This window comes from Cupressus sempervirens, chromosome 5 (genome assembly GCF_028749045.1).
Source record: "Cupressus sempervirens isolate cs-2001-9-10 chromosome 5, ASM2874904v1, whole genome shotgun sequence".
Classification (NCBI taxonomy): Eukaryota; Viridiplantae; Streptophyta; class Pinopsida; order Cupressales; family Cupressaceae; genus Cupressus; species Cupressus sempervirens.
The window spans coordinates 926,390,461-926,401,785 of NC_143122.1; the positions used below are offsets into that span (position 1 = coordinate 926,390,461).

The 11,325-nt window shown below is 32.1% G+C and overlaps 1 protein-coding gene across 1 annotated transcript; it reads right to left on the minus strand.

The window, feature by feature from the left end:
• Positions 1-1,697: 1,697 nt before the first annotated feature.
• Positions 1,698-3,821, minus strand: LOC149558995 (early nodulin-like protein 1). The gene is made up of 2 exons (XM_089832936.1): positions 3,231-3,821; positions 1,698-2,540 (listed from the first exon to the last, which is right to left on the minus strand). The coding sequence occupies exons 1-2, from the start codon at positions 3,532-3,534 to the stop codon at positions 2,068-2,070; spliced, it is 777 nt and encodes a 258-aa protein (XP_089689062.1). The 5' UTR covers positions 3,535-3,821; the 3' UTR covers positions 1,698-2,067.
• Positions 3,822-11,325: the final 7,504 nt, after the last annotated feature.

Genomic DNA, 11,325 nt, shown 5'->3' on the forward strand with positions numbered 1-11,325 from the left:
AACTACACTTAGTTTGGAGCTTCTCAAAACTCTTAACTTCTATTTGTTTGGAGCTTCACTAGACTCCCTTACACACTTAGCTACTACAACACATTTATTTTTTTATACTTCATCTACTACACTTTGGAGTCACACCCAACTACACTCAATTTGGAGCTTCTCAAAACTATTAAGTTCTATTTGTTTGGAGCTTCACTAGACTCCCTTACATTTTTTTTTTGCATAACCAATTCTTACTTTCTTCTTCAAATGTTATTGTTGTTTGTTGGCATTCTTCTTATTTATCACTTGCTATCCATTTGTTTTTTCACTCAATAATTTGATATTCAAATGTAGTCACTTTATTAAATTAAATAGAGAACTACCTCAACACATTAGGAGCATGTATGGTAGATGAAGATCTAGAAAACTAAATTACAAGAATGGTTACTAAAAGCATAAGTGGTTGTAGGAAGTTTAAAGATAACTAATTGTGTAATTGTAATCATATACTCAAATAATTTCCAAGTGAATCTACAACAAAAGATTCTTTATAGTCCAAGATATGGACTAGTCAATATATGAATCTACATGTGCATTCATTCATCAAACTCATATAAAAGTTATATTTTCCATATATCAAAATGATTTAATGGTGTAATAACTCAAAGACTTATATTACAATAGCAAACCACATTCTCATCTCTAAATTCAAAGAAAACTTTTAGTACAAAGCAATGATAAAAAGCAACTTTTCTTAGTTTGTAATTCCACTTATATAATCAGATCAATAATAAGTTGAGGTCATTAATAATGATGAAAACATAACATCACACTTGTAGTACAAGAAAAATCTACCTGTAGGGCCCATTTGTTTGCTGGCATAGGAATTGAAAATTAGAATAGAAAAATAGAATGGGAATGAAATGGGGAATGAGAATAGAAAAGGGCAATTCCAATCCTGTTTGGTTCACTTGGAATTTGATTGGGAATATGTTAATCCATTGTTTGGTTGTACACAAATGGAATAGGAATAAGGTTAAGTTTTGTATTCTTAAAAAAAAATTCTTTTAAATTTATTTGTTTTAATTTATTATTTATTTGTTAATTTTTTCAATAATGATAAAACGGTTAATTTATTTTCATTTTTATTTTATCATTGAAGTTAATGAGAAATATAATTTATTTCTTTTTTTTTAAACAAATAGATATAATAAAAAAATTGTTTAAAAAATTCAATTTTTTTTAAAAGTAAAAAAAATAAAAATAAAAATTTAACAAAAATAAAAATAAAAATTAGGAATAGGAATGGCCTGTTCCAATAACAATTATTTTTTGGAATGGACATATGCTCATTTTAGGGGCAAAATTGGAATATGTTTGCCTATTCCCTATTCCGATTTGGGATACAAAATAGAGGGATACAAAATAGAGCATACATTTCCTATTCCTATTCCGGCAAATAAACAGACCCTAATTTCTTGGTGAAGAGCCTATACACCTCTTTATTCCTTTCTAATTTAAAAGATTATATCATTTAGAAGTCTAAATCTTTGATTTAAATCTATTTAACTAAGAGGGAAGAGTGACAAGGATATTCCTTGACTAATAATTGTTTGGAATACAAATGACTTATGCCTACTTTGTGCTCAAAAGAAAAACAAGGTGTTACTAAACTCATTCAAAATTATCCAAACTTTGGACAGAAGAACAAAAACTTATAAATACTCTCTTTTGTTTTAATCAAATCTTAAATTACATAATCCAATTAATCTTCTAATCTTCTTAACATTTTGAAACTAGTGCATTTTAGATCTCTTATCCAGATACCAAGAAACAAAGTTTTGTCTTAAGACCTTACCAAGATAGCAATCCCCCTATATAAACAAATAGAAATTGGGAGATCGTTTCTAGACCACTCATTTATTTTACATGAGATATCAAATGATTTAGCATCGAGGAGAAACCAAAAAAAAGCCCTTGACATTCATCAATTCAAGTCAAGAGCTCATAAGTTCTCACCCATGGTAACACCCAATAACAAGAAAAGCATAGGGTCTGCGTTTGGCCATATGACCAAATGCAATTCTAATAATGTATTCCTTCTAAAATGCAGAAAAGAAGATAAAGAAGCAATCCGATTGAAGAAGCAAGGCTGAATTTGTTCATGTGGAATAACAGAGGATCTGCACTGCTAAAATAGTATGAGTAAGGGTTGTTATTATTCCCATTAGGAGGAGGGTTGCAATCTATCTGAGGGGGCGAAGGAGAGGTGTTGATGGCACTAGGTGGTGAAGGCGAAGTAGAGATGGCAGCAGGAGGGGAAAATGTTGAAGTGGGTGTAGAGGGAGTAAGACTTGCAGCTGAAATGGTGATGGCCAACTTCATGCCTCCCGAACAGTGCCCGGGCGTCCCACAAATGAACCACCTCACTCCTGTTTTGTCCAATGTCACGCTCGTTGGACTCCCTGATTCAACCTTCAATGGGTTCGCTGTACTACAGGAATCATATGCACTCTTGCTCACCTCCATAACACTATGAACCGATGAATAAACAAATGCTGCAAAATTACCAATCAAATGATAAGTAGGAGGTATATTTTATAGTAGGTTAAATTGTTTAGATTTATAGTGTTTTTTAGTTAAATTTACTAACTTTGAGAATAAATCAAACATTTAGCATACATTGCATCAAGGTGATGTTCACAGAGGTAAAGTACAAGAACTTCCCATGAGGTCACTTATGGAGTACTACTCTAGCTTGAGTATGAGCTTAAATCCACTCTTTTGGCAAGACCATTTACAAACTTTGAAGTTAAGCACGTCCTACTCATCTTGCAATGTCATTTGCAAATTCTCGAGTTAAGCTTGGTTGACTTGGAGTAGTACTAGGATGGGTGATCTTTAGGGAAGTCTATGTGCTGAACATCACATAGATATAACGAGAGCTTAGGGTTCTATTCATTCTGATAAGAAATGAATTCTTGTAAACCACTATTCATAAAATACTAGTCAAAAAATTTCTAAGAATTACACAATTAAAATTCTAACAACAATATCACAACACTAATCAAATGTCAAATTGTAACATACTTAAAGGAAACCTAAAACTAAAGAAAAAGAAAATAATTAAGAAACCCTAAAAGAGCAAGGAGAAGGAAACTGAAAAGGTTTGCTGAAAATTGAAAATAAAATTCGTTAATAAATGAAAAGATTTGATGAAAATTAAAAATAGAATGGTATTAACATACTCAATTTGTCCCCCACGGCGAATGTTTTACCGGAAGCCCAAGTAGAATAGTCTACTCCCAAATTCCACTGGCCGGTGTCACCCACAGTGTAAGTGGTTGCAGTAGCGTAAGGCAAAACAAGTGCCAACGCCACGAGTGCCCTAATCTGCAACTTAATGCTACTCATGATCTCCACATGCAAAATTCCACTTGAGTCACGTACGTAGTATAAATCGCTCCTATGCAATGGATGAAGTTGTAGCTCTTGCAGGATGAGTTTAGAGCGTTGAGAATAAATGGTGGTGGTTGCAGTTATAAAAGACATTTAGAATGAGTAGGAATAACATATAATTAGGGTTAATGACGTTAAGCTTATGTTGAGGACAAAGACTGCTTGCCTTAAGAAAACATTAAATATGCGCTACATATTTCAACCAGTGGAAAGCATAAGATGTAAATTGGACCTGTGACCTGCTTCTACCAATTCATTTGTCACTTCATATACACCCATAACTGTTCAATATTCGTCCTATCTTATAATGCATAAATTTCGATGGAATGAGGAAGAATCTAAACTTGGACATATTATCTTGTGCAACCAACCCATCTGTCATTTTAGACACCTAAAATCTTAAATATATATTCTCAAGTTATTGGGACCGATCATCTTTAGTCATTCAACTCAATAATAATTTAGATGGGAGAATAGTACAAAGTCCTTTTCTTTCATTCAACACAATGATAATTGACATATCAGAAAAACTAAAATACCAAACTCAAACAATCATTTATTCGGTACTTTTTCAATGCCATGAGGTAGGTAGTATATAAAAAAATCCTTCTCATATAAAAAATCATTCCCATACAAAAAATTCAGCCATGAGGTAGGTAATATTTAGAGAATTACAATCTTAAAAAGAAGAGAGTTTAAAACTCTTCAATATGCCTCCCTAGGCGAATTCTAAATACATCTATTTTAAAAAGCAAATAGTAGTTTAAAATTTGCTAGATACTTATCATTTGTCTTTGACAATTGCTTCATTACCATTTCTTGTCGGTCATTGTCTTTTTCTCAGTTGTATTTTTTGGTTTCTCTTATAATTTAATTTTCCTCTCACATTGATAACATTAACAGATTCCCTGCAGGAACAATCTTTCATGCCACCAATGAAAATATTAAGAGTAATGATGTATGAAGACGACATAAATTTAATTCAAATGAAATATAATGTTTATCTATGTTTTCGTGGACTAGATGAGGTGCACTAAAGTACGTCATTGAATGAATGAGGCAGCCCAACGACCATGACATTCGACAAGATGTGGAGATGGGGGGTTCATTTTCTTCCCTGCTAGAAAGAAGTTTCAGCTGCTGCTGCTTTTTCTGGTCGGCAAATCATAGTTAGAGAACATGAGTAATACTAATAACTAGCAATTACACCTGTGTGGTGGTTATCTTGCCAAGATAAAATGTGATAATGTTATTATAGAATAGGATAATTTTCTTCCTTCAATCTTATCTTCATAGTAGATATTGTATATGGTTTTTATATATAACTATAAATGTTTTAATATTACTTGACATACTTTTGTATGTTTCAATAATTCTATTATTTGAGTCATAAGAATATCTACAATCAGTGTAAATCAATATAATGAGTTGGTTTCAAATAATAATGAGTACTTTTAAAAATTAACTAAACCTACTAAATTATTAAAGCATTTTCAAATATATATAATTTGTCATGTCAAATATATTTTTAATATATTTTTGTGTAAAAGTCTTTATTACCCATCCATGCCATTATAATCCATGTCTTGTCGTCATTATAGAATGTCTATCTAAATTAGTAATGTGGAGACCTCTCAACTTTTAGAAAAGACTTTGCTCATTTGCCATATAATTTAAGGTAATATGAAGAAACATTTAAATTAAGTAAAATGTGCATAACTTCCCTAATTGGAATTACTAGAGAAGAATTCCAATAAATTTGACTTTTTCATTAAACACTTAAAATTAAAGAGATTCTCTAACAAGATGCAAGTCTTCTATCTATGAATCTCAAAGGTAGAAAACAATTTGCAAGAAATTAGTAAAGGCTTGAGTGATTTAACATGTAGATTATTGGAGGAAAAATAAGCTTGAGTTCCTAACTGTAGCTATCCTCTATATTTGACACACTATTAAAAGTTTATAAATAGTAGTAATACAAAGAAAGTTTTATTTATATTACCATACTTTTTCTTAGCAATTGTTTTTTTATGAATTAATAGGCACATTAAATATATCAACTTATTCTATATGTATAGCAATATAGATATGTAATATTAATTTTAAAATAGGAAATATAAGTAACAACAATGTCTTATCTTATAGGATGCCTTTTAGAATGTGTTAGGATTGTTTAGGGTTTATTTATATTTTATTTTTAAGAATAACTAGCTGAATCTATTGTCACATGGTGATAGGGAACACTCTAGCTCTTGACTAAGGTTATCCCTTTCTTGACCTCTTTCACAAGCTTGATATAGTTTAAGTTGTTTCCAAATTCAATCCTCCCAATAAATACAAAGTTCCTAGTAAAAAGACATTCAATGCAAGGGTGTCCTACCAATTTATGGAAGTACTCAACCTTGGTCAGAAAGCTTTCCATACCAACTCTTTACTCAAACTTCCATCTCTCTTAGGTTGAATTGAAGGAATGTGGAGAGTGCAATTTCCATCTAAGAACCCCTTAAATAATCCCAAATGGTCAAGTCTTGTTACCTTTCCTGATCAATCTCCTAATTTGTTCAAATAAGACCCATTAGCCTTTTAATTCTATAATTAGGCCTCCAAATGTGGTTTTTGGCTTCTTATTCAAATTTTTGACAAATGACCCTCCAAACCAACTTCCATTCTGGATATCTTTTGGATGATCTAAATGATTTTTGAGGTTTTTAGGTTTTAGTCTTTTTTGTACAACACCAAACCCTAATGTGAGTGTTTCACAAAGGAAATGGACTAAGAACCTATCTCAGAGTTGGAATTCTCTCAAATAAATTCAATTAGATTGCTACCTTTTTCTAGTGCTTCATGAAGAACCCTTCCATCTTCCCACACCATTAGATTCATTCCTTCAATAATCTCCTAGGGTAATGAAGAATGATGAATAGTTTAATAATATATTATTTTATCTAAGATCATGTATTTTCTAGGAAGATAATGTTTGAATAGATTTCTCACAAGGGGAACAAAGAATGACAAATGAAGAACAACATTTCCTATAAACCCTACCTTATATAATTTGACACAATGGCTTCTCTGGACCCCTTGCAAGAAACTATCTTTGCTCACCTGATGATTCCTAGAGTCCACTAGGCACTCGAAGATAAGCCTAGAAACATGAAAAAGAGGCTAGAGAGAAAGGCCCTACAAATACAGACAAAACCAAGGGAGCTAATTTATTACATCAACACCCATGTTGGTTCCTTCTACAAAAAATGCGAGTGCTTTATCAAATGAAGGGAAATCTAGCTACTCTCAAATGCAACCTTTTAGCACCAAAATGACACATCAGAATATTATAGCCCCAATTGCTCCAACATCAACCCTAGGAGCCTCAGTGTCTTAAGAAGGTAAGGTAATTTCCTTTGCCTTGCTAGAAAATGCAATAGAGGTAATTTCTAATTACAAACAAAAGAGCATTATTCTATTTTTTCTTTGAAGTATTCCATCTGAGCAAGATTTCTTCAGTTGGGCATGCAATAATTGGGAATTGAAATGTTGGACTGTTAAAAACTTGAGGGGGTTGGGATGCTAGGGTGTCCTACCAATTTATGGAAGTACTCTACCTTGGTCACAAAGCTTTCCATTCTAACTCTTTACTCAAATTTCCATCTCTCCTAGGTTGACTTGTAGGAATGTGGAGAGTGCAATTTCCATCTAGGAACCCCTTAACCAATCCCACATAGTCAAGTCTTGTAACCTTTCCTTATCAATATCCTAATTTGTTCAAATCAGACCCACTAGCCATTTAGGTATGCAATTAGGCCTCCAAGTTTTGTTTTTGGCTTCTTTTTCAAATTTTTGACAAATGACCCTCCAAACCAACTTCCATTCTAGATACCTTTTGGATGATTTTAATGATTTTTGAGGTTTTTAGATTTTAGTGTTGTCTATACAACACCAAATCCTAATATGAGTGCTTCACAAAGGAAATGGACTAAGAACCTCTCTCAGAGTTGTAATTCTCTCAAGTGAATTCAATTAGACTTCTACCTTTTTCTAGTGCTTCATGAAGAATCCTTCCATTCTTCCACACCATTAGATTCATTCCTTTAATGAGATCCTACAAGTTTTTAGCTCATGTTACTTTATTTGCCTAACCAAGCTATAACAAAGCTCACCTAGAGAAAGAGGGAAAAAATAGCAAAAAATGTTTCAGAGACTTGAGAAAAAGGGAAAAGTATGTACTTTGACCCTAATTTCAATCCTCAAGTGGCCATGAAATTCCCAAGGTTGGATTTTGAGTTGGAGCCAATTATTCAAAGTAATTTCTATTTCTGACAATAAATAGGCCAATAGGGTCTTTATTTAATTTAACTAATCAAAACTACACAAAGAGGCATATCAAAACTCATAGTGGAGTAAAAAATAATAATCTAACTATATAAATGAAAAAGAAAGAAATTTAAATCCATTGCACAAGGATTTCTCAAGAAAAAAGACAATTGTGTAGAATTTGCCACAAAAACTATCTTTCAATTAAGTTGCTAAAAAATAAAAAATGCCTTCCAACATCTCCAAATTAGTTTGAAAGGCATTATATTGTCCTTGCCAAACTATTCCAACTATTCTTTTGTGTCTATAACTAATTTGGCATGAAAATACAAATTCTTGGAAAATGTTGTCATGCAACTTTACAAAATTGCAAAAGTCATCATAACAACTTTTGCAACTTTGTACATGTTTGACTCCCACATGATCTACCATAAATCTAATTATGTAGAGTAGTGTTCTTAGTCACCCTAGATCTTGTTGGAAAATACAATTAGAATAATTTTAATGTTTTCATTGAAGTCAAACCTTATTGGTGAGAAAATCTCTACCTAAGTAGAGTGCTATATCATTTGATTGATAAAGAGGATTTGAAAAGAAGAGATAAGAAGAAGACCTAGTGGAAAGGTTTAGTTATGTGCAACTACAATGGGCACTTGATAAGTTGGCACATTGGCAAGATAATGTGAACTATTTAATCATTATACTGAGTGAAGAAGACAGATGACTTGAAGCCTAGAAGAAATGATAAATGGAAGACCAAATATGTATGCTAAACTGAGCAATAGAGTAAAAGATTAAGAAACTTATAGTTGAATTTGAGCTATACTTGGATTGACCAAGTGAATAGTATAAACTAAACAAATGCAATGTCAATTGAGCACTAGTAAAGACCACATATCAAGAAAGTCAGACTGAGCAAAGATAGAGTATGCCAAACAAGACAATTAGTATTGAGTGAGTTGTCTAGTGATGAATGAGGTTGAAGAACACAATATTGGATGAGTTTCAACATTTGATAGTTCATGAAGGAATTCAGATTCCCAACTGACATAGTTGGATTTTTGGATTGATATCAAAGTGCATGAAGGATAAGAATTTATGAGCTAGAGCATTTAATGCATGATAAAATGTGTTTGAGAATTTCTAAACATGGATTCAAAGAGAAGTTTTGAGAAGTATCCAGAAGAAGAAGGAAGAAATAAAATAATAGAGGGATTTGATGAATATGACCTAACCCTAAGATTAACATTGATGTTTAAGCGGAAAAAAGATCAGACCTACCTATTTAAAGAGGTATATAGATAACATAGAGGGGTTAACATTTGTTAATTTTTTGACTGGTGAACTTGAGCAAAGCTGGTGAAGGAGTAGAGTAGATGTGAGGAGTGATTGCTTGAAGGATTTTCCAAGTAGATCAAATATTGGTGATGGAGACATGAGTAGAGTCTGTTCAATGAATTAGTAGATGAGCTACATTGTGATCCATATTTTCAAAGTGAGTTATATTTATTAGATCAATCTGTTGTTACTTTCTAACAATTGTATTGATTAAAACCCTTTAATCAAGGTTGACTTAAAAATCATTTGTAAAACCTTTAATTAAGGTGAGATTCTAATAGGATTTTCTTAAGCCCTTTAACAGTTTGATTCCTATTAGAGTGATTAAATCCTTTAATAGGGTCACACCTAATAGTGTGTATTGTAACCTTTAATAGGGTTGTCTGTCAACTGAGCTCACTTTAGAAGAGTGAAAAGTTGGTAGCATGTTATTGGTGGTTTTTTCCAAATTGTGTTTCCAAGTTAAATCTTGGTGTTATACTTGTGTGAATTATATATGATGTGTTTTCATTGGTGAACTTGAGCAAAAGGCGATGGAGAAAGAGAAGAGTAGATGTGAAGAGTGTTTTCTTGAAGGATTTTCCAAGAAGATTAGAGATTGGTGATGGATACATGAGTGGAGTCTAGGTAATGAATTAGTAGATGAGCTATATTATGATACATATTTTCAATGTGATTTGTCTTTATTAGATCAATCTGCTGTTACTTTCTAACAATTATATTGATTAAAACCCTTCAATCAAGGTGAGATTCTAATGGGATGTTCTCAAGCCCTTTAACCATGCCACTCCTATTAGGGTGATTAAATCCTTTAATAGGGTCACACCTAATAGTGTGTATTTTAACCTTTAACAGGGTTGGTTGTTAACCAAGCTTACTTCAGAAGAGTGAAAAGTTGCTAGCATGTTACTAGTGGTTTTTTCCAAATTGGGTTTCCAAGTTAAATTTTTGTGTTATACTTGTGTGAATGGTATATGATGTGTTTTGTTTCTTATTTTTTAATAATCTACAATTAGGTTACTACTATGATAGTGAATTGCAAGTTTATATTAATATTAAGTTGATATAGAGATCGAGTGAACTAATGATAAATTCGAGTTTTTAAAAGTTGCTAAAAGCTTATTTGGAACATCTAAACCTAGGGATAACTAATCCATCCCCCCTTTCAATTATTCTAAAATCATTCTAATAATTGGTATCAAAGGTTTTGGTTCTTGTAAGGAAAGTTTTAAGGGACTTAAAGCTAAAGATGAAGATGCTCAGAAAGGAGGCACCCAAGTTGAATAAGGAGAGCTTCCCTACATGACAAAGTTTGATGAAGCTACACATTGCTGAAATTAGAGATTTAGTAGTATACTACCTAGAGCATAACTACATAGCAGTACCAACACCTATGACATCCCAATAGATAAAGGAGAAACAAGAACACAATTATTCAATGTTGGAGATTACATTTTCTCTAAGTTACTTAGAGTTTGATGATATAGAAGAGTGTACTACTATAAAGAAAATATGGGGAAAAATAGAAAAGATTCATGGAAGAGACAAGAATGTACTAAGAGATAAATTAAAAAGTTTGGGGGGAAATTTTGATGACATGAAGATGGTAGAAGGTGAGAACATAACTCAATATGTTGGAAGAATCAAAGAAGTGGTGAATGTTATTAGAGGAGCGAAAGGAAAGATCAATGATGAGAGTGTGATAAAAAAGGTACTAAGAACCTTAATTAATTCCTATTCATGCTATTATAGTTTTTGAAATACAAGAACTGAGATGTACCCCTAGTAATAATTTAATCTTGGATAGTCTAGTTGGTAGATTTACTACTTTTGAATTGTCAAATCTGATAATTTTATTATGCATGCTATTGAATTTTTTTTCAAGTAAAAATTGGTTTTACATGAGTCTAAGAAGAAGAAAGGAAAGTATGAGGATAGAAAGAGTGAATATTCTAATGATAATTAATTGAGGAACTTGAGCCACTAATGGCTAGAAGGCTATTGAGAGGCAAAGAAAAGTTCAATGGTAAACTTCCAATAATCTATTATTCATGTGATAAAGTTGGTCATATTACTGCAAGATTTCCTAACATAGGACGAAAAGAATGACAACCAAAATTGAGGAAGAAGAGATGGAAGAGACAAAAAAGGATACAAAGATTACAAGGGAAAAGGTAAGAAATCTTGTTACATTGCTGAAGAAGAAACTAGTAGTGATTCTGATAGTCATGATGA